Source organism: Pseudopodoces humilis, chromosome 15 (assembly GCF_049639895.1).
Source record: "Pseudopodoces humilis isolate 2021_Gansu_Grassland_sample_001 chromosome 15, ASM4963989v1, whole genome shotgun sequence".
In the NCBI taxonomy this organism is placed as follows: domain Eukaryota; kingdom Metazoa; phylum Chordata; class Aves; order Passeriformes; family Paridae; genus Pseudopodoces; species Pseudopodoces humilis.
This window is the reverse complement of record NC_142214.1, coordinates 14317800-14342250: the sequence shown is the minus strand read 5'-3', so window position 1 is coordinate 14342250 and position 24451 is coordinate 14317800. Positions and strand designations below refer to the sequence as shown.

Here is a 24451-nt window from a genome sequence, read left to right as displayed (position 1 = left end):
GCGATACAATTTTAATTTGATTTACTTCTTTAAAAGATCAAAAGAAGACCAAAAGCAGCTGGTGTGAGAGAATGGATGTGGTCAGCAAAGATGGTATTATTTCAAAGGGACGAAGCATAAAGTGTTCTAAATTGACTTTTTTTCACTTGTTCAGAAAAATAAATATTGACTTTGTGATGCAGATGATCCAAATCTGCTTATTTAAACTCTTTGCATAAACAGAACTAGACTATATATAGTCTAATATATATATAGACATAGTGAATATCAGAATTAAAATCTACTGTTGTCTCACTTTTTCGTTTTTGCTTGTTCATAGTGCAAGAATTGTTTTCAAGTTTTATAGTAATAAATAAATGGTTCTCTTAAAAATTCAATGCCTAGTCAATAACCAAAGCCTATTGTTACTGTGTTTTAGGGCATGGTACCATTTGTGTTTGTAGGAACCAAGGACAGCATCACTAATGCAACTGTTCTTCTGGATTATCATCTTAATTATTTAAAGGTGAGGATAATAATGCTGATTTACCACTGATTCTTTTTCTATCAGTACTTAGGATGGTAAGTGTGATGATCATCTGTTCTGTGGTGATGATGATGATGTGTTCAGGCCCTGGGGCTGTTGAAAAATTAGAATTATAACAGGTTTTCTGTCTAAAAATTTAATGTTTTTAATAAAAGAATAATTTGTCTGAAGAATGGCATAACAGCTTTTTTCAGGATGCAAATTACAAAAGAGTAAGAATTTTTTAAAAACTCTGTGTCAAAATGTGCTGCCAACTTTATATATAAGAGAGTAGTCAGTCCTTCATGCAACTGCAGAGCAAGCAGCCTTCCATGCAGAATCTTGTATAGAGTGGACATTTTTTTTTTATGCAGAAATGCTAAACTACTTTTTCTGTAATGAATTGACATTTCATACCTTGGTATGTTTTGTAAGTAACTCAGCTTTTTATGTTATGTTTGCCTCTTGGCTCTGTAACTTCACCTGTAGTATGTGATGAGTGCTCTGTTGTATAGGGAGCAAAAAAAAAAACCATCACACATTGTTGTTTCTAGTTACTTTTGCCTGTGGTGGTTGTGGCCAGGTGCCCAATCTTCAATGGCAGGGCCTGATCTAACAGTAGAGACAGCTTTGAGTTAATTTAATTAAATGAAATCTTGCATTTCTTTTGAAGCTTTGAGACCATTCATGATTTGATACATATCCATTCAGTGCAGTAGCTATCAGTCAATCTTTTAGAATGCTGAAATTTCTATACATTGTTAAACTTCTCAGTACAGGTAATCAAAGAAGTCAGGAGAAGAAGCAACTTACATTTTCTTACCAACTCTGTCACTTTATCTTTTAATCCTGCTTTTGTCAGTGCTCTGGAGCAGAGGTACAGCAGCTCTGCAGCTGTCACAAGACAGAGGCAGAGAAGGACCAGAGGAAAACTAATACTAAAAATCAGGTTCCTTTTTTGCACGCTCGCTATGATTTGAAAAGATACTTCTGGTTTAAACTTCTTCAGCTGCCTAAAATGGGTACTTGCATGTGAGTCAGTACTTAAATAGGTATTGACGTGGTAGTAGTAGAAAGTGTTTAATAGCCCAGCAACTTTATTTTAGATTGATCAGTTCATCGTCAACTATGGTCACCTTTCCTTAGTGCTCTCCATCATTCCTGAACAGAAGGTCACAAATCAGTGTTCATCAGTCTATGTGATAACTACTGGATAGATTCATATCTCAGAGGTTTTATCTTGGCCTTCTCATCCCATTAAACATAAACACAACAAAACGTTGTTATCTTAGTGACCTGTTGCCTTATGATTCAGAATAATGTCCTCCAGTTCATTGACAAGAAGTGGGACAGACTTACTCCTCTAAGATTTTCATGTTTTTATGCCTCCAGGCAAAGATTATTAAGGAAACTTATTGTAAAAGATACATTAATAGAGGATCAACATCAAATGTACTGTATCAGCTCAGAGTCATTAATTTCTCTGTAAAAAGAAGAAAGCAGACTTGGCTGGAATGACTGTAGTGAATTTTCAGGATCTTGAGAAGAAAGACTTAATACCAGGATTCATGGCCCCAGACTGCAGGAAGGTGGACTTTGGCCTGTTCAGGGATCTGCTTGGTAGAATCCCATAGGATACATTCCTGGAAGAAAAACAGGTGTGGAAGAGCTGGCTCTTAAAGCATCACCTTCTCTGAGTTCAAGAGTAGTCCATCTTGATATGCAAGTGTTCACACAGAAGTAACAGTGGGCCTGCAGGGATCAACAAGGAACCCTGTGGCTAAATTAATATAGAAAAAAATGAGGCTTCAAGGAGTAACATAACGAAGATGACTCAGATGGAGTATAGAAACACAATTTGAGTGGGTAGGGATGAGTTTGGGAAAGCTGAAGTCTGTCAGGAGTTGAATATGGCAGGGGATGTAAAGGAAAACAGGAAGTGCTTCTTGTGGGTATGTTGTTAGCAAAAGGAGTACCAAAGGAAATACAGGCCTGCTGCTGGATGGAGGAGGGAACTTGCTCACAAACAGGAAGGATGAGGTACTGAATGTCATCCTAAGTTTTGGGGTTTTTTTTATTTATAAGAATTGTCCTGAAACACCAGCCCCCTCATACCAATGGGAGAGTCTGGAGCAAGAAGTCTTAGTCTTCCGAAAGGAAGGTGAGTTAGGGAACATCTTAAGGGAAGAAACATACACCAAGTCACTGATGGGGTGCATTTCTGAGTACCAAAGCACCTTGGCAAAGTCCTGGCTGGACTAGGTGACCTGCAGAGGATGCGGTGTCAGAATGTTCTATCAACAGATTTCTCCCTAATTAAAGAAAAGGGAATTGCCACTCTGATTTGAGCTAGATAACATCTCAAACTGGCAAATGTATTCCATGAATATGTGTTGCTGTATCTTTTACCTAATTGTGTATGGTGAGGGTACTGTGTGCTGGTGCCTCTATGCATGAGTTAGAGCACTTTTCTCTCTATGCTTTTATGCTTCCTATTATTCCTCATACTGTTCGTTATCATTATGTACAGTTTAACAGTAGAGTGCCTTTTTATGAAACAATACTGTTACATCAGAATTTTTTAATAACTTTGATATTTGTTATGTGCAGCAGCGTAAAGAGCTTGTGTTCCAATCTGAGTGCTTTTTCTTGATACATGTTTTAAATAAACCTTAACTTGTCAACTATGCCACAGGAGGAATTGTGTTGGTAGCACACGGATTTTGAACATTTGAAAGACTTTCTGTTAAACAAGTTGTTCTCAAAGCAGGGTTGCTGTTTGAATCATTAAATAGATGATCAGTTGCAATACTTCAGTGCTTTTTCTTTCTGAGACCCTCCATGTGTGCACATGCAGATGGTTAAATAGTGGTTGTACATGACTTGCTGGGCTTGTGTTTGCATAGGAAGTAGACCAGCTGCGTTTGGAAAGATTGCAAATTGATGAGCAACTGCGACAGATCGGAGCTACTTCCAGGCCCCCCCCAAACCGTACAGATAAGGACAAAGGGTACATGACCGACGATGGGCCGGGCCTCGGCCGTGGCAGCCGCCCCTACAGAAACCGTGGGCACAGCCGGCGTGGACCAGGATATGCTTCAGGTAGGTACCTACAGGGACACTTGACCTTCTCACAGTGGCCTTCTGGTCTCATGATTTCTTGGCAAAGACTGGACTTAGAGCTGTTAAAAATGCAGTTAACATTGAGCATTAATATTTGAAGATTATATAGAGCTTTATGCTGTAAGAAAATACTTCAAAGTGTAGTGCTTTCCTGTAATCTACACTGATTTCCATGCAGTTCCTGCTTCTTACAGCATGCTTCTGTCTTCCACATTATGGAACATACCTAGTTATTCCTTAACTCTTTAGGGCAAGGATTGTTATTTTATCTATGTTTTGAACAATTCCTGACAATGAAGTCTCAGTTTTTATTTAAGCCTGTGTGAGTCTATCCTAATACAAATATTTATAAGTGAGAACATTGTGTAGCTTAATTTACAGAAAAGCTGTTTTCTTCATATTAAATTTAACTTCTGTGTTTTTACTAGAAGACCATAGTCACCAAAATAATGTGTTACTCTTTGAAACCTTGGATAATTCATTACTGAATAGTTTTCCAGGTTGTGCCTCTTCAGAGCAATCTATTACTTCATTATCCATAATGTTGGTCAGCTGGTATTTGTCTTGACTGAATTGGCTGTAGTGTGAGCTTTATAAGAAAATCTTACCTTATGTTCTGCATAATACAAAATTAATATTTTTTGTGATGTTTACTATTTTTAGAGGATGTGAACTCACTTTGCTAATCATATGGGTTATGGGGAGGAAAATGAGGAAAGAACCAGCTTTTGTCAATAAAGGTGCTCTCTTAATTGGAAAAACTCCAACGGCCATTTATTTGATTTGATACATTTCTAGCATTTTGACTTTGTTCTCTGCTTTTGTAGTCTGTTACAGGCTCTTTCATGGAATTTTTTTCTTTTCATAGATGAGTTGTAGTGGTGAGAGCAGACTGGGCAGGTTATATTCAGAACTTTCAGTTGTAGAAATACGAAGGAGTCTAGTCTGTTACACTTAGTTTTACTAGGCTTTTATTGCATTTTGTAGTATGTGCAGTAATCTGTTGATATACTGATAACACAGATTTTAAGCATGTGGCACACTTAATTATTTAGCCTTAAACACAGGACTAACTTTTATTAGTCTCTCTTGAATTTTGAAGAAGTAATATATATTATGCGCCTTTCTGTACTATGTATGTTATAGAGGTTGGGAGGCAAAAACGTCCCAAAATTGTCTATTAAGAAAAAAAAGAAGAAAAAATTTATATACATTTTGCATTCTACTATAGTAATTTCATGCTAAGCTACACTGGCATGTTTGGATTTTTTTCATCCTCTTGATAGGAACTAATTCTGAAGCATCAAATGCTTCTGAAACAGAGTCCGATCACAGAGATGAGCTGAGCGATTGGTCGGCAGCCCCAGCAGAGGAGGAGCGGGACAATTACCTGCGCAGGGGGGACGGGCGGAGGCGTGGCGGCAGCACCAGAGGCCAAGGCGGGAGGGGGCGTGGAGGATTCAAAGGTAAATGGAGACTCCTTTTGGAAACAGGTGTCAGTGTGGGAATCCTAAAGCAAACTCTCTTCTGCCAGCTGCTCCTTCTCATCTGCTTCAACTCCCCACCTGGTGGTCTCTCCTGGCTTCTCTTTGTCAGTCTTTTAAATGGAGTATTTTGTTTCAGATGTATTGAACATTGAGCAGAGGGGAATAATTCTTTTTGACCTACTTTATTTTGGGGGAGTTTTCACTATCATTTGTTTTCCTAAAAAGCCTCTGGGCTCCAGTTTCTGGCCTGTGTCATTGTACATGGACATCAACTAATCAAATTCTAGTTTGTCAGTAGATAGAGAAAAATGTTTTAAAATCTGAATTAGTCATTCAGCTGTCCATATTCACATCTCCTTGTATTTGATTTTCATGGAACAGTATAATATTGTAATTTATGTGCTCAATGGAAAGGATCAGGCAAAAGTAAGATGGGAGAACTTTAAAAAGCTAAATATACATACTTGAACATACAATTTCATTATATTTGTTTACATATGATGTTTCATTATATTTTAAACTATAGTGGTTTTAAACATTGAGATTTCATCTGCATTATCACCTGAGAACATTTTCTTTAGTGATTCCTGGCCTGTAGTTTAAGAACTGCTGTTATGTGTTGCTAATAATACTTGTTCATGCGAGAGAAAATTCTGAATTCCCGACTGTGCTTGTGTAAAAGTTAAGTGGCAGAAGATCATGTCTTTGTTGAACAACTTAGTTGATGAATTCTTCTTCCAGGCAATGATGAACAGTCACGAACAGATAACCGTCAGCGTAACTCAAGAGAGGCAAAAGGGAGGACAGCAGACGGGTCTCTTGAGGTAACTCTTCTCATATGGGAAGTCTGTACTGTTAAAATTGTATTGTGTCATACAATAATGGTAGAGTCTTCAAGGTTGCGAGTGACACAGTAGCCTAGCAATTGCATCTTCTTTGACTTCCTAATCACATCTGCAAAAGTTGTTACAAAATGGTGCAGATGCACAAGACTGTAAATCTATCAAGTTGCATAAGGATACAGTTTTGTAATGCTGTTTAGCTCTGTCTGGTGAAAAACTGATGACGAGTCCCAAGGATTTACTAACCAGCTTGATTTCAGTCTCTGTTCCTACTAGTGCTTTGGTTTTAGCTTTTATTTCTTACTGTTGTGTATTGTTGTCTATCTTCTGTCTGAGGGAAGAAAAATCCTTAACACTATTTAAGGAGAGCGTGTTGTAGCCAGAATCCTCAGAGTAAGAAAGATTAAACTTGAGAAAAGACCTTCATTACTAAATGAAACATTTGCAATTGAAGACTATTCAGTCTAGAAAATAAGTTAAAAACACACATCAAGAAACTTTTCAAGTAACAGAAATATCTTGTAACTTTAAATATTTTTAAGTTTTTTTAAAGATATTTCTACATTTTTTCAAATGTTCGTTGCATGAAGTTATCAAGCTGATACCTTAAGCATATATGTCATAGTTCCAATGGGACATAAAGACTCTTGGCTTGGATTTTAGAAAGCCTGGTTAAGAAAGGGACAAAATGCAACAAGTGACCAGATGCTTAGTTTTTGAAATGGGAGTGCTGAACTTAAAGGTGTAGTAATCGAATATTCATCTGAAATGAAAATAATTAACTTGGCAAAACAAAAAATAAATAATGGCCATTTGAGTTTTATAATTAATTAGTAATTACCTTACAAAGTTTGAAGTAGGCAGTGAGAAATTGTGGTGCTGGAAAGAAAAAAAAACATAAGACACTTAAATCATGGGGGTTTTATCTTTTCCTCCAAGATTTGGATGAAGTGACACATTACAAGAAAATAAGTACTTGCCTGTTGTTGAAATCTGGATGATGAAAGTTATAAAAATCTTGTTACATATGAAGGAATAAGCATTTGCCTCCATTACAAGCATAAAAATTTGCTTTCAACATGCTCGCTTGAAATTTTTTATGACCACTTAAAAAGGCTGCAGAAGTTTTTTGAGCATATTGGATCTTTTTTCCTTCAGATTCAAAAAAGGTCTGAGTAGATTTTTTGAGATTCAAAAAAGCTGCCATGAAATTGCCATGAACATTGTCTTTTGGGGGCTTTTTGTATACGAAGTATAGGAAGTTGAATTACTATAAGTTGAAATAATGTTACAGAGATCCATCTGATATTAATTCAATTATTTTGTGCACAAACAAACTGAAAATTTTTCTCTTAACTTCCAAGGCTAGGTAGATGGGAGAGGATCTTTTGGGTCACAGGTATGTGGCATTCTTGAACAGAAAAGAATTTACACCCTCCCCTGCAGCTGGATGCAATTAACAAAGCCATGAGGGGCTGGCACCATTTGCTCCTCCCAGACGGCCAGGGTATAGAACGCCCAGGGGTGGAAGAAAGGAGGAGAATGCTTTATATAATTGTAAATTGTTCCAGATCAGAGTTGACTGCAATAATGAAAGGAGTGTCCACACTAAAACATTACAGAATACCTCGAGCGAAGGCAGCCGGCTGCGCGCGGGTAAGGAGCGGAACCCGAAGAAGGAGAAGGCAGACAGCGCAGACGCTCAACAGCCGCTGGTGAACGGAGTCCCCTAAACTGCATAACTCTGAAGTCATATTTCCTATACTGTTTCAGTAATTCCTATTCCATGTTAGAGAAACTTGTTAGGCCAAAGACAAATAGTAGGCAAGATGGCGCAGGGCATGAAATGAACATATGTTCTCTGTTAGCCTTTTTTAACATCAACAGTATGCAGTTGTTTTCAGAATAAGAAGTTATTCAAATATTTGCATAAAAATACCTGAACTTCCGAAAATCGCTTCCAAGTACATATTGCAGTTCAAACGATGAAAGATTCTTTTTTGTTTGTTTTAAAAATACTGAGCTGTGCATTGGTAAACTTTCTGTTCTGATGTACCATTTTAACACATCGGGTCAAATTCACTGCTCAATTTCAATTTTCGGAATAAATAGTGTTTGCAGTAATCAAATTGGCTTCTGTTTTCAATCTAACTTACCAGTTCTTCATGAAATGCTATGTCGTTTTATGTCCTGTGTCAGTTCACATTTTGGTCCACCTTTTTCAATATGTTGGTGGACCTTGAAATCTGTGTGATGTAACAATTGTCATTTTCATTAGCAAAAAAGTTGTATGATCTGTGCCTTTTTTATATCTTGGCAGGTAGGAATATTATATTTGGATGCAGAAATCAGGGAAGATGAGTTGGTAACACTAAATGTAAAATATATGTAGCAATCCTTGTCAGACATTAGTACTTTATAGACAAGTGCATGCTTTCCATAATTTTTTCCTTACATAAACATTCAGTTAGGCAGTTATAAGAATAGGAAATTTATTTTGCACTGAAGATTTGGCAAATAGTGTTATTGAAAAAGGGGTGTAATTTTTTTCTTTGTAGGCAGTACAGAAGATTTTTTTTTTAAAAAAAAAAAACTAAAAAAAAAATCTTTCCATTGTGGAAAACTAAAAAACTCATTGTTACTGAGGGAACAAGTGTAACATGTTCACAAGCTAGTAATGTGTGCCTGCTGTTTGGCCAGATGACCAGCCTAAAGTATTTACGGTTTTCATCCTCCCAGAATTTTTGAATTGCTTATTTTAATTTGGAGGCTGTTTCAGGAGAGGTAAGAAGAAAGTCACCACATGTCATGCCCTGGCAAGTACAGATACAGTAGTTGAAAATATTGAAAGTAAAACAAAAGTTCTTCATATTTTGAGCTGCAAGGTCCTAATTACCAGCCAATATGAAGGTGTCACAGAATTTGATCAAAGTGCAGCTGTACACCTGGAAGGATGCTGGATGGAGGAGCTGTGCTTTCTTTCATTTCTGATACCACAGTAAACTTACTGGGCACAACTGCATAAGGACCTTCATTTTAGTCCATTTTTGTTTAGATTACTCCAGAAGGAGAACCACTGTTTATGTACAGAATTGTACAAATTTGACCTTGCCTCTGATGTATTTTGTGAGTTTCGTTTCTTTGCTTTCTTCATTCTTTTTTTTTCCTTGCATACAGGTGAGCATACTAAAACTGGCAACAAACTGCACATGATTTAACAAATATAAAAATGTCTTAAAAAGTATTGCCAAACATTAATGTTGATTTCTAGTTATTTATTTTGGGAATGTATAGTATTTGAAAACAGAAATTGGTACCTTGCACACATCATCTGTAAGCTGTTTGGTTTAAAATACTGTAGATAATTAACCAAGGTAGACTGACCTTGTAATGTAACTGCTCTTGGGCAATATTCTCTGTACATAATAGCTACAACAGATTGGATTTTATGTTGACATTTGTTTGGTTATAGTGCAATATATTTTGTATGCAAGCAGTTTCAATAAAGTTTGATCTTCCTCTGCTAACTGATGTTGATGCAATCCTTATGAATGATTGCTTTAAAAAATCTCAACTGATAGAAAGCATTTCTTTGTTTAGACTTTAACTGTAGCCATTGTTTATTTACACATTTTAGAAAAGTCTCAAATATTACCAGATTTCAAAAATGTGACACAAAATGCTCAAGAAGACAGTCTTCTCATGGAATGGTACAGTCTCCTCATGGAATGGTAGAGTACCTGTTGAGTGGTCACACCTCATGTGCTCGTTTCTCACAGTCAGTGGTTGAGTTCACAAAGGTGCTAACCCTGGTAATGTGAAATTACTAAACCACAGTCTGACTAATTGGCTGCATTTCGTTTCCAAGTAGGTTTTGGGGTTATGAGCTTTTTCAGTATTTGTGTACTTAACATATATTCCTTTCAGTTCATATTTCAGTGGTTTTAAATGTTTCTAAATTTCAACAAATTAACCTGTGAATCTAAATGTATACTTTTATTTTGAAAAGTCATGTTGTTACAAAACTTGAAAGTGCAACAAATGTCTGATACTTGAGTTCAGGTCCGTCCTATTGGTAACTATTATAAAGTATGGTCTAATGAATTAAAACTATTTTTAAAATAAAGTTCTTTGAATGAGTGAGAGGTATTTGTGAATCATGCCAAAGTCCAAATTCAGTAAGGTTAAGCTCAAAGCCTATGAATTAACAAATGCTTAAAAAAATAGAAAGTTTGTGCTTCTGTTGTTTACTGAATGCATTTTTGTTAATGATGGTGGGGAGTTAAGATTTCCAGAGTTCTTATTAAAACTTTGTCAAGGAAAAAAAAATCTCTTCAGCTTTTTTTTAAGCAGATAAAAATCTCTTTATAACCACTTATGAGTTCAAGAAGATACTAGGTTTAGTTTCGTAAATCCAGAAGTTATTTGAATCAGTTACTGATGAGGTTTTTCAGCACTTCTTTGTCCCTAATATCAAATATTGTCTACCATGTCCAGGAAGGACCATGAGTATGGGACTGTGTAGATCCTGCTTCTTCCTACAAGCACTTGCTGTGAAGGGCAGCTTATTTTCCTGAACTGCAGTATGTTTCCCTGCAAAACCCTTCAATATTGAATTTTAAAGGGAAAACTTTAGCTTTCAGTGTGTATTCCTCTGTCATTTCAGGAGTCCTGCTGTACAGTTATGCTAAGTTCTCTGCTAATCTGCAAGAGAAGATGGGTGTCAAATATTTTTATCCTGTGTATTGTTAAAGGTCTTGTTTATTTCCAGAAGCAGCAAGACTTGCAGTGGAATACACATACTAAGGGATGGGGAAGATGCTGGCTCTGGTGGCTACTTAAAAGAATTTTTTAAATAGTGATAAGTCTGAGCTTATTTACACAGTAGTGTGTACTAAGCTTGTTCATCATTCACTTGAATTTAGCAGATTTTTGTCCTAAAAGAAGTCGAGGTGTCTTTTCCAGACATTCACACCCGTGAAAATTGGTGTGACTAGGACGTTTATGCTGTTAAGGTATTAAGGCAGTTTAATATATGTTAGGAAAGGGGAGGTTAGACCTCCTGAGCTTGGTGTTCTGAATAGATTCCACTTTGATCACAAGGTTCTCCTTGCCAGATGTTCATTAGACTTAAGCGCAGTGTGGGTTTCAGATCATATTTTTATACTGTGATTTACAGAAACAACTCTTTACTCTTTGGTTGTATGCATCTTTGACAGGACTGTGAATCTTTTGCCTGCATCAGGGGATGAATCTGGTTTTCTACAAACAATTTTTTTAAAATGCATCAGACATCTGTCACTTGTGCTTTCACAGTCACTTGTGCTTTCACAGTTACAAAGGTCATTCTCAAACAGTTTGATAGAAATGAGAGAAATAATTGCTGTTAAACCCAGATGAGTCAGTTTGCCATAATTATTATTTTTTTTACATTGTTTAAAAATTACTTTACTATAGACTTTAAAGCAGTAAATAATTTTTGTGTGCTTTAAGTACTGTATGGAATAAAATTATAAGAAAGAGCAACAATCAGATAATTTTGTGTATCTACTGAAAATTCAGTAGGAGAATGTTTACGGTTTTGCACTGAATTTAGGAAACTGGTTTCCAATAAAAGCAGTTAATTTAAAGCAAAAAATGATCACATGAATGTAGTCTGTAAATGCTAAGAATTTGACTGTTGCAGAAATGGTATAGCAAACATTAGGTGTGGTTTGGGGTTTGGATGTGGCTCAGCACTCAGGCTGAGCCTCAGGTGTAGACTACAGCTACAGCAAGGGAAATGAACACTCCTAAATGCAGTAAAAGTGTTCCATTTAAAATGTGGGGGGGGGGGCAATTTTCTGTGATTCTTAGCAGTCTGAAAAGTCCCATGTCAGAAATGTCTGGAGTGTTCCATGAGATAAATCAGCATGGAAAAACCTCACTTTTATGTAAATCATCTTCTTCAGAAAAAGAAGGTTTGGGGATTAGACATTTCCAAGTATCTCCTTATTGGTACTGCTGAGAGTGGCTGAGTCTAGTCTGGTTATAGATTGAAACAGTGAAACTGAGGATACTGTGTATTGCTGCTTGTTTTAGCAAGCTAGTGCTACATACAAATGAGGTTAAAGAGACCCACCCTTTAAACTCATATTGCAATTAGCTGAAATGAGGGGAAAAAAAAACAACTTGAAATTTGAATAGATAAGTTTTTTCAGGCTCAGTTATCAGTTCAGATGGCTGTTGTAGCAAACTGCAGCTGCTTTAGGCAGCTCATCTGTTAGGGGAACTGCTGATTTGATGGCATCTGCATTTACTTTAGGCTTCTGTATATTTTAAAAACACTGCTCCCAGTCTATTCAGAGCCTTTCGTTAATTAAAGGAATGAAGTAGAATCCTAGAATGGTCTGGGTCAGAGGGGACCTTAAAGATCATCTAGTTCCAGCCTCTGCCTTGCGCAAGAACACCTTCCCATAGACTAAGTTGTCCAGAGCTCTCTCCAGCCTGGCCTAGAATCCTCCAGCCACAGAGCATCTACAGCTTCTCTGGGCAACCTATGCCAGTGCCTCACAACCCTCAATGTAAAAAACTTCAACTTTATGTCTAGTCTAATTTGAACCTCTTCTTGTTTAAAACTGTTACTCTGCCCTATTGCACAGACCCCGCTAAAAAGTCTTCCCCATCTTGCTCATGAGGCCCCTTTAGTTACTGGGAAGGGCCTTAATGTGTCCCCAGAGCCTTCTCCAGGCTGAACCACCCCAGGTCTCAGCTTGTCTTCAGAGCAGAGCTGTTCCAGGCCTCTGGTCACCTTCATGACCCTCTGGACAAGCTTGAAAAGGTTCCTATCCTTCATCTGGGGGGAGCTTGTGGTTTAACTCCAGCCAGCAACACCAGGTAGCTGCTCACTGCCCTCTTCCCCCTCCACCCTCCCAGTGGGGATGGGAATCAGGAAACATGAGCAAAAATCATGGGTTGATACAAGAATAGTTTAATAATTGAAAAATAATAGAATACAATAATAGTAATTGTAATGAAAAGGAGTGAGAGCTGCACAATACAATTGCTCAATAGACTGCCCGATGCCCAGCCCATCCCTGGGGCTGTGTATGGCATCTCTGCTAGATCCTGCAGTTTGTATACTGGGCGTGATGTGCCATGGTGTGGAATGTCCCTTTGGGCAGCCCAGGCCAGCTGTCCAGGCCATGCTCCCTCCTGGTTTCTGGTGCACCTGCTCCCTGCCAGAGCTTGGGAACTCAAAAGTCCTTGTCTGAGGGCAAGAACTGCTTAGCAACAGTGAAACATCAGTGTGTTATCAGCATTATTCTCATCTTGAATCCAAGGCACACTACTGTGCCATCTACAAAGAAAAAAATTTAAATCTGTCCCAGCTTAAATCAGGACAGATCTCCAAAGTTGGTTGCAGTACACCAGGTGGGGGTCTCAAGAGAGTAGAGGGATAGAATCACCTCCCTTGACCTGCTGGGCCATGTTCCCTTTGATGAAACCCAGGTCTAAGAAAGATGCGTGTCAGATTTGTGCTTCAAGTGTGCAAATATTTGGTGAAGCTGTACCTAATTAATGCTTCTTTCATAGGTTAGTGAGAAGCTCTAATGTAAGCATTCTGTCTGAACTTTTTGATTTGAGAGGAGTGTATTTTGATCTCTTACCTATTATCTGGTCTGCACAATTAGGTGATGTTTCTGTATTGTACACTGGAGTATGACTGGTAAGAATATTAACTTATTTTTGACTTGGTGAATTAGAAGACTTGAGAGGCTTTCCAACAGTCTCAGCAGGGGACAATTTCTCCCAAAACACACTTGAGTTTTTTCTGGCCCCTCTGTTGCTCCATCTTGTTCCATGCACCTGAAATGGGAGTGGTGACTGTGACATGCTTTGGTTCCACGGTTGTCAGGGCCAGTCTGCCGTTGCTGCACCTTGGGGAGCTGCTCATGCCCTGCTCCAGCAGGGCTGAAGGAGACAGCAAAATAAGTAAGTAATGGGAAGAATAAGAATTTTATCTTGTTTTCCTTCTCCCTTGTTTTCCCAATTTGTCATGAATGGTATTAAATTTTAGTAAGTATTTTGGAAACATGGTTCCTGTCCTCCTAAGAAATAATTTCTCATTACCAAAGTAGTTTCTCCATGGGACAGAACATGTTAGTATGTTCCTCTATAGCACAGGCACTTCTAAGGGCAGGGAAGCTTTCCTCGCTGAGCAGGAGTGCAGAAAGAGCTGACCCTTCAGAGGGCATTATCCATGTGAAATGCAGTCAGTCCTTTCCCTGTACAGCACTTCAGAAGATGGGTTTCTCCCCTCCTCAGTACTAACAAATTGTCTCTAGGTTTTAGCTGTCTTTACAACTAAGTGGTAATAATTGAAAAAAGACCTTTTTAGGGTAACACAAGGTGAAATACAGTATCTGGCAAAGCAGTCATCAGAGGCTGCTTGGGGGTACAAAACCCAGATTAAACCGGCTGTTAAATTACTATGGATCACATGGGGATTTCTAAAAGTATTTTTGTCCATAATACCATTTTGAATCACCTTTATAAAATGTTATCCAAAGCTCTTCATGTACTCCAGTTGTGAAAAGAGTGAAGAATTCAATGAGCTAAACTAGAATTCAGTTTTAAGCTTTCAGAAATTATTCATTCTTCATTCTTGGTTCTGTTCATTGAACTTGGATTAAAATTTTTAGCTAAAAAATATCTTTTTAAGTGACAGGAGTCGAGCTCTGGGACCCATCAGAGATAGTTTTTTGGCTAGTCTCTATTATCAAGATGCCTTCCTTTAAACTCCCTTTTAATGAGTAATGTCTTCAAAATCATTATTGCAAATATATACACATATTTTCAATGGGTTATGGTCTCTTTCTTGCAAAAAATGCAGTCCTGCTCTGTGCAGCAGTCAATTGTCAGGCTTGCTCTAATCCATAAATATGAAATTAAGTTCAATAATTTGTTTTATGCAAGACCTATACCTATTATTGCTCTTGGTTTTATTGCAGTAATGCTGCCTTTCAGCACTCATCGAGCATGGGTCTTCATGGTCCTGCTCCTGCTTTGTAGCGTCCATTCACGTGAGTATTGCAAGGTCAAAAACATTCTCAAAGAAGTGGCAAGTATTTTTACTAGCAAGCAGATTTTCTTGTCTTGGAAATGATTGGAAAATACTGAGACATATTACAAGCAATTACTTCACATTGGATTGATCCATTCTGAGACTTAAATAGAGCAATTTTTTTTTTGTTTCCTGCAGCTATAGTTTCTATTTCCTTTTGTACATCTGTACAAGAAATACATGCTGCTTGTTTCATCCCTGTCAGTGCAACTTGCTCTTATTTCATAGCTGATCATAGATTTTTCTTTTTTATCCCCAATTATAGATTCTTCTAATTTTCCCCCACTTCAATATTTTTTTCATCATACTATTAAAGGTGTTCTTATAGTCTGTTTAGAATTGATGTATTTGCTTATTCCAGCATATGATTCAAAGTAACTAGAAAGGTTTTTGTCTGATTACTTGCAGTAACAGAACTTAAGTTTGGTCATTTGTCATGTATAAAAGAATCATCCAAACATGTTTGCATTTGATCCTTAATGCACTGAGAAACCAGACCTTGGAGCCTTTTCAACTCTTGGTGAAAGGCCGGCAATTGCTGTGTCCTTGTAAAAGGCTTCCAGAGTGGGTGTGAGCTCTAACAGGAATATATAAGTACAGCAATGGCCATTAACCCTATGTAAATGGCTTGTGTCTCTTTAAACCCTCACATAAGAGAGTAATGTGTAGGGCAGCCATGGTTTTCAGATAATTCTTACCAAACTGAATGTTGGAAACCTCATCTCATGAACTTCCCATGAAATCATTACAAAGTCTTTAAAGCCTTCTATTCTACCTTGTTTACTAGCGGGGAGGGGGACCCCATGACATAACTGTCAATGTGAGCTTTGGTGGTCACATTTCTGTTACACAGTAGTTTCAGATTTTCTGTTTTGACAGTACTTTCAATTCTCTCTACTCAATTCTTTTTTATTTTCCCCAAGGGAGTTTTGTGTGGCACAGAAGAGGCAAGTTGTACCCCAGGACAATTTCCTAATTCCTTAATTTATGCTCCCAATGCTGCTAGCTGAATTATCCGAACTGCTGAAGCTGTTTAGTACCTTAGTTTCTGGTTAGGCTGTCATTGCACTTCTGTTCAGGGAAGTGGGACTTTAACACTGTGAAAAGGCTTTCCAAACTCCATCACGGAAAGCTATTAAAATGGTGATGGTGCAAGTTTCTCTCATGGAGAGAAAAAAGGCAAGCAGGTGGAGTACGGGGTCTCTTTTTCCCCCCTCCTTGGGGAGTGGTTGATTGCCAGTGGAGTCCTACTGTGATTTGCACTTTTGTTGTAGTGAAAAAGAGATTTCTCAGGTTTACTGATTGTCACTGTCGGACACAAAATGATTCACACAGATGCAGCTCAAAGTGAGATGAAAAAAGAACAAGGTTTATTTGTTCTTTCAGTATTTATAGGTTTTTGACCATGACCAGGGATTGGATAGTCAGGTCACCACATTCCCAACCACACTGGCCATGACAGACGTCCATCAAAAGGCATATCTTTAATGGAATGTATAAACACCTATGTTTATAGTTACTTTCCTGGGAAAGTGGCTAGAAATTATGAAAACAATATCAAAAGGCCTGATTCTCAGGGTGACAACTGATCCCATATTTTCTTAGAATAAGGTAAATGAAAGGTGATTGGGATGTCCCAGAGTAAGAAATCAGTAGCTTTTGTGTAAACACTGCAGTACCTCTATATTTAGGGATGTTCTGCTCTTTTCTATGCAACTGAAGGTCGGTGTCCGAAATAAGAAGCTGGGATAGATGCATGTTTGGTTGTGCCTGATAAAGGTGCCTTTCATCACAAAAGCTGAAAGTTCTGTTTGTGTGCATAGGAGAAATACAACTATAGATGCAGAAAAGCGTTTTCATGTAACCTGTACTTCGTAGGTGAGCAGCAGGGCTTTTTATCCTTGACAATTTCCACCTGAATGGATTCTTTAATTTAAATTTTACAACTTTGGTTCTTTACTCATTGTGGTTCATGAAGCAATTTAAAGCAATATAAGTGCATACAACAGAAAGACATCTGTGCTTAACCTTGCTAGCCATCAGTAGACACAGTTCCTGATGACTGTAAATGCCTTCCTAATGAATGATAATCAGTATGAAAATGTCATTGCTTTAATTAATTACAGGTAGTTTTGATGGTAATGAGCTAATCATTATGAAATTTCAGTTCTTGCAGCACCGATTCAGCCTGGTTCAGAACAGAGTGCAGAGGCAAGCAGCAAACCTAACATGACAGTGAAGGGTGTATTTGAATCTTTCTTAAGCTTCTTCAGACCAATGAGTAAGTGTCACTTCACCACTGCACCATTGTTTCTCTCTTCCTTTCCCACTTCTGCCTCACTTCCAATCCACCCTCGCTCTCCTACCTGTCAGCATTTCATGTGTTTAAAACCCTCGGTCCAATACTGTAAAACTCCCTAGAGCTCTTGAAAATATGATTTGTGCCAAAGTGCCTCTTTGGGACAGTCACAGATTTATTTGCATTGCTACCCTTCTGCAAAACCCTCTATTACCATTGATGTGACTGTGCTAGAAATGCTGAAATTATGCTGAAAGTTTGACATAGCATCCACCATGCCTAACTTTGTTGTATCTCTACTAGTTTTTCAGTCTTCCCACGTACACATTGAGAGAAAAGAGAATTTGGTACAGCCTAAATGAGAGAAGGATTTTGTCCCACACTTCTACTGGCTAAGGAGGGCTTCAGGCCTGTTAGATTAGACTGATCCACTCACCTTTGGACTGCTGAAGTTAAATTGCAAGAACTACGTTATTTCATAAAATTATTGAGATGGAAATCACAGTGCTGACTTGCTAATATCAAAAAGCAAAACAATATGAGTACAGAAAAATCTTGTTCTATACAAAAACTGCCAGCCTGGTTCCATAACCAGACCATAGACCAATAGGAAGGAGAGGGAGAAATGCTGCTTTTCACTTGGTATATTTCTGCATTATTATCAGTGTGCCTCCACCACTATTGCTCACATGTAGCCCTAAGTAGGATTCTTAGGACTGATGAAGATCCTGATCCTGACTTTAATGAACTGAATTTGGCTACCAGTAATGTCTCTGATAAATGTGAGACTGACAATACAGCCAGTCGTGGGGGAGTTGTTGGAACCAAATGATGTTTCGCAGCTGCTGTGTAACATAAGGGATGAGATATGATGTTTTATAGGAATTAAATATACAGAGACATCTACTATTTATAACTATCTTACACATTTAAGGCATTTGCACAGAGCATCTCATGATTATCAATAAATCTGCTATAAAATAGGAAATCTCAAAAATTCCTTAAATGTGTTGTTCATCAACTGCATTGGATATCATGGCGGGGTTTTCCTAGCACCTGATTTCCAGCTGATTGTAGAAACAAATAATAAGTGCCAAACAGAGATGGTTAGTTGCAATATAATCATTCAGAAAAAAAAGCCTTAAATTTCTGCTGGTTTTTAATTAGAAACAGAACAGTTAGAAAATTTAGTTTGTCTTTTTCTTTCTTACTTGACAAACCTAAGTACAAGAAATTGTCACAATGGTGTTTAGATTCAGGTTTGTAATAGATCCTTACAGAAACAAAGCGGATTACAAATGCTGTGATGTGATTTAGCTTTTTTTTGCTAATTTCAGTATAAAAATTGGTTAGGTTTTGGGAAAGAACTTACATGAACATCAATGCTATTGTTTTCTGGCAGATTTAATCAATCAAAATATGCTAGAGGCACCAAATTGATGACTTCCTTCTGTTTCACATTGCTCCCAGGAAAGACATCTTACCTAATTTTTTTTTTTTTTTTCCTTTTTAAAGCTTGCCGCCTCAGCAATGAGCGACTTTTAACTCCTTGTCCTTTAGAAGGCCTGAACATGTCTGAATGCTCAAAAATTTACTGCTGTCCTTTCAAAATTGGCCAGGATGAGCAGTGCTACATGCCAGTGAGAGATGGTGAGTGTGCTGCTCTGGGCTACTGCCTCAGAACAAACCCTGCTCCTGACCACACAGTACAGTTCTCATTGATGTTTGTACCTTTAGCTTTCCAGGACACCCCTCTCTTCAGAGTGACTGTAAGCTTGCATGTATTTCTAGATCTATACTGATAGAGGAAACAATTAATTGATAGAAAATTTTCTGGATATTGTCAAGCCCAGCACAAGCAAAGAACAAGTGCCATACAAATAAATATAGTCACATATGTCAGTACAAAGAATGAAGTAAAGGTTTTGTTTGTTGAAAGTAGGGGTTAATCCAAAGTAGTGACTCCACAAAAGTGCAATGAAGAAAAACTGAAGGAACTGGATGTATTTTAAATGGTGAAGAGAAAGCTAATTGGTTGTTTAATAGCTACTGAAGCCTGTTTAGAGAGGAGGTTACTAAGATGGGAGTTACAAATTCTTCCTGGAAGAATCACATGATTTAACAAGTGTGAATTGCCACTAACCGATGTTTAAGAAATTTTGCTCAGACATTAGCGGGAAAAAAGTTCATCAGAAAGGGGATGGAGTCCCCAACCTTGGAGGTTTTCAAGTCTTAGAGGTTTTCACAAGACACAACTCAATTTATCTCATATTGGTAGGAGCCTTGCTTCCAGAGGATGATTCATCTATGTGATCTGCAGAAGTCTCTTCCAGCCAAAATGTCAGTGGTTCTGTGTTATGAAATTTCAACCTTAACATTGCATTTTACCTCCTTTTTATCCTTCGAGCATCAACTTGGTGGGCATGATTTTTTTTTTTTCTCATATGAATGCATGGTTGTCTTTGCCCCACTGAAATGGTTGTATTGAATCCTAATTTTTATCATAAATTTTTCCTGTTTGTATAGCTTTCTAGAAACAGTTGTTGCTTTTCATGGTGAAGTTACTTCAATAAACTGAAGAAAAGCAAATAATTTAGGGGTGTTTTATTAGAGACAGAATTTTTGGGTGTGGAAGGGACCTCTTACAACCATATAGTTCATCCTCCCTTTTCTACCAGCATTAGCTATAATGGGCTTTTCAGGGGCTGTGTCCAGTCAAATTTTGAATTTGTCTAAGGACAAGCAACCAAAAATGTAGGGAGAGTTTTCAGACACAAGCAATCTTGCCAAACACAGGTGTTAAGTTAGTAAAAAGAAACCATAATCTAGAACTTAATGATTTAGTTCTTCCTGGTGTAATTCAGTATACCCCCACTGGCTTCAGAGGTGCTATCCCAACTTTTAGGATGAGCTGACTTAATAGAGATGTGAAATCCCAAGACTACTTGTCAGCTAACATGAATTCACTTTCTCTTGTTTGTGCTTCTTCAGGAGCAAGCTGAGGTCAAAATAGGACTTGGAAATTTTTCTTGTGTTTGAGCAGTTCCACATTCCAGTGCTGGGGCAGCTGTAGTGCCAGCTAGATAATTTTTGATTGAAGAAAGTTTTATCCAGTGTGATGCCATCAGAATATGTTTGTTAGTTAGGAGCATATGACAGATTATTAAAGATTTTAATAATATACAGTCCCAGCTTGGGCCTTTATATTTTGTATAAAAGACACTTCACTACAGCAAGAAGAAAAGCTGCAGAGCGAAAATGATAGTGAAGCAAGTATTAAAATTAAATATGCTTATTCAGCTGTGACTGCTTGATTCCTTATTCCAGTTAGGCTTTTATTGTTTATATCAAGGACTGACTGTTTTACAGAATTATTTGTTCATAGATTAATGAGCTCCTTGAATGCTCCTGGATGTATAGCATATGTCCAAAGAAAATGCAAACACTTACTGTTTGCCTTGTAGCAATCTGTTGACAAAACAGAAGCACTTAGCAGATATTAGACTCATAGCAGTTTGTCAGCTGGTCACAGGCTGCATACTGAATGGCTCTTGTTGGGAAATTTGTCTTGAATTTCACTGGGAATAAAATGAGGCCTTAAGAAAATGCTACAAAAGTTAAGAACTGAAGTATATGAATAGAATCCATTTGAAAGATTTTGTCTCCACTCTTAAAGCAGTTTCTAAGGGGCTTTGGTGGTTTTTTTAAACTATTATTTTTTACCCAAACTCAACTGTGCCCCATGCCCTGGGCTCGCTTAAACCCTGGTTGCTTCTGAAACTAAATGAAACAGTTGTGCTTTTTGAACTCAAATGAAATTTGAGACTAGTTTTTCTCATCTGAACTAATTTCTAACACTTTTTTTGCCATTGTCCTTCGGAATCATAGAATCATTTAGGTTAGAAAAGACCCTCGTGATCAGTGAGTCCAACTTTAAATTCATAGCAGTTTTCCGTGACATTTATTGAAGTCTTTAGGTGTGAGTGTGTCTTAAGTTGTGAGTACTGTCAGAGCTTTGCTGACAAAACATCTGCCTAAGCTAAGTGGCAACATGGCTGTGACTTCATGGCAGCAAAATGTCTGTCTTAGAGGCTGATTCTGTCACCTGACCCTTAGTGTCTGGATCAGAATTATTCAGAACTAATGCAAACTTCTGCTGGCTCTACAGATGTGCAGCTGGCCATTCGAGTGATTTTGCTTACCGGAGGAGGATTTTTGATTTTGGGATTGCTACCAATCTGTTGCTGTGCCTTTTTGCAGAGGAGGTAAGTGTTAGAGCAAGACCAGACCAAATTCATGGAGTACTGTTTCTAAATGCTGAAAATATGGAGAACTGACATCTTTTAACTAGGTGAGGGGAGATTGGGGGAAAAAAGGGCAAGAAACTAATGTTCAAACATAAAACATGAGTCTATTTTGAAGCTACATAAAGCAAAGAGTTAATTTGGCTTAAAGAAAAAAAGGTTATTTAATGCCCCAGTACTCTTTCTAAAGACCTGGGTATAAAAGACTTGGACTTAATCTTGCTTCACTTGCTTGGGAAGTTGCACATAAAACTCAAAAGCAGATTCCATCCAGGACAGACCTAGAGTTATCCTTGTAAGACAAGGAAGGGAAGAACAAATTATGAGGCCTGAATAGAGTAAGAGAGATGGGCTATGAGTTGGGAATTAATTATCCCTAATGTTTCTAACATGCTGTGTGGGGTTTAATGTATAGGGCCCTTTACAGCCTGCAAGTTCTATGCAAGCAGTTTAGTGTCTGATAGTGTGAAGAGTTTCAGCATGTGTATGTGTTCTCAGAATCCAGGGAAAATGTAAACTCCACAACATCAAGGTCATCAAACTGATGGAATTAATTAACATAACTATGCTTTATTCTGCTTAGGTAGTAGTTCATATTGAATGACTGGTGCTACAACCTGGTTAATATGAGAGAATTGTCTTTTTAGTGAAGATTTTTTCCTCTAAGTGTTAAACTTTTGTTCTTCTAAGATACAGTAGTCTGTGTGGGATCATATATGTGCATGTATACACACACACATAGACTTTACTAATGAGGCTGCTTGGCAGATGGCTGTTTGCTGTGGAGTTCCACATTTTGACAAAACCTGCTGTGAAAATCTCCACGTTGCATCTTACACTGTGATCAACAGCTGATGCTCAGCATACAGATAGCTGCAGTGAGTCATCAGTGACTCTGAAAGCAGGAGGCAAAAATCAACATGAAATTATCATAAATTTTCTGGAAAATGAATTAATATGTGTTCATTTTGGGAGAATTCACATTAATGTTTAAATGATCATTTCTTTGTTTTTTCATAGCCAGTGAAACTAGAAATTTTGCTCTTCTGCTATGACTTGGTTTTTTGCCTTGTTTTGTAATGCAGTAACTAACCAGATGCTAAATGATTTAAATTTCCAACATCATATATTTAAGCTCGAGGAAGGATGCAATCCTATCACACTGTAACTTTGAGTTTTATCAGTTTGAGAAACATTCCTTTAATAAGCCAGAAACCTCTCTGGATAGAAATTCTTTTGTTTTCAACATTATACAGTCATTGTTGAGAGAGTCCTATGTACAATGTCAAATCTGTACTGCAACTGGTGTGCACAAAAGTAAAAATTGTTCTCTAGAGTTATCAAAAAAAAATAAGAGGATTTTTGTTGATGAAATTTGGGATAGTTGTTTAACTCCACTGTGCCTCTTGTAGAGCAAATTGCAAAGTTTCTATACCATGGCCAGACAAAGAAAATGTAGGAACATGAAATTTCTATAAAGTTGATAGAGGAAGCTGAATACTCCTCTCCTTGCCACATCTGATCAATTCTAGTTGATCTAATTTCCCAAGCCAGTGAGGCTTTGTAACTTTCCACATCCCCATGGACAAACTGTGTTTGCTTCTTTCCAACGGTGTTTTTCCTGCAGGAAGCAGAATCTACACATTTGTTCCCTGCCAATTGGCAATTTCCTTTGTATCCTGGGGATCCTGGCAATTTCCACAGTATCTCCTGTCTAGAGCTGTGCTGTGATGGTTTTGCTATGTCCATAACTGTGCCAACCTATCTTACTCCTCTCGGTTTTGTTTGTCTTCTTTAAGAACCACATGCAACAACAGGGAGGTTAAAACACTAAAGGTTAGAAAAATGCAGGTGCACTTAAATAGCACTTATTTTGAATAATATTGTGTAGATATTAAAAATAGAATAGAAAAGTCTTCATTCCTGCCCAATCCCAAGTACAGCTGTGGTAAAAAGCCCACAGAATTTTGTTGACTTGTTACTGGGGAAATTTCTGGTCATGGTTGCATTGTCCCCCCATCCTTGCCTGCTGGGGATGATACAAGCAGCCCTGTGCAGGAGCTCCTCTTTCAGGAAGAGCTGGGCAGAGAGGGGTGTCCCAGGCCTGTGTGTGCCTTGTGTGGACTGGGCAGTGCTGGGTCAATGGTGCAGATTGATGATCTTAAAGGTATTTTCTATCCAGAATGATTCTGTGATTCTGTATGGATCGAAAGGTGAAATTCATGAAGAAAATGTAAGAAATGGGAAAAGCATTGAAATGCTTCCTTAATCTTTCTTCTGGTGATGAATCTTATGATGGCCCCTGAAATCAGCTTTAGTTTTTTGAGTTTTTCACTGGAGCTAGGATTTCATGGCTGAAGTCTAGGTGACCTTCTCTAAATTCCTACTTTGGAAGTCAACCAATTGCAGCTATTTTAATATGTTGCAGTCCATGTATCAATCCTTTACAAAAGATAAGCAAAAAAGTACAGAAAATTGCACGGGAAAAAAGAGCATGTGATGAAAAGACTCATGATGAAGAGATTCATCGCCACTTACTGGACTGACATAAGAAAGAACCAAAAGAATGAAAAAAAGAAGGTAAAGTGTCTTTGGGATATTCTTTTGTTCTAAATTTAAGGTTGTTCTGTTGAGTCTGTTTAGAATACTGAAGACATCCTCTGCCAAATACCTGCTGCCTGCCAGTGCAGTAGACATTGTCCAAAGGCACTGCTTATCAGGGATCACCTTCAGTTTCTGTTGTGAGAGAGGTAATGGGTTTGCAAGAATTTGATTGTTGTCGTGG

At 37.8% G+C, this 24451-nt stretch overlaps 2 protein-coding genes across 6 annotated transcripts in view; both read left to right on the top strand.

The window, feature by feature from the left end:
- FMR1 (fragile X messenger ribonucleoprotein 1) overlaps positions 1–9484 on the top strand; it is a 30858-nt gene extending 21374 nt beyond the window's left edge. For 2 of the 5 annotated variants that reach the window (XM_014256494.2, XM_005527474.3), the window contains 5 exons: positions 419–505; positions 3412–3607; positions 4915–5094; positions 5857–5939; positions 7529–9484. In XM_014256494.2, coding sequence (XP_014111969.1) covers positions 419–505; positions 3412–3607; positions 4915–5094; positions 5857–5939; positions 7529–7690 — 708 coding nt within the window. In that variant the 3' untranslated portion in view covers positions 7691–9484. Of the gene's footprint in view, positions 1–418; positions 506–3411; positions 3608–4914; positions 5095–5856; positions 5940–7321; positions 7346–7528 lie in introns of those variants that run through there. The other 3 variants (XM_014256493.2, XM_005527476.3, XM_088062616.1) reach the window with 3 other exon arrangements.
- Positions 9485–13810: 4326 nt separating this feature from the next.
- FMR1NB (FMR1 neighbor) lies at positions 13811–24212 on the top strand. Its single transcript, XM_088062764.1, has 6 exons — positions 13811–13931; positions 14951–15022; positions 17231–17344; positions 18878–19012; positions 21531–21627; positions 24095–24212. Exons 1-6 carry the CDS (start codon positions 13811–13813, stop codon positions 24210–24212), a joined length of 657 nt encoding a protein of 218 aa, XP_087918890.1.
- Positions 24213–24451: the final 239 nt, after the last annotated feature.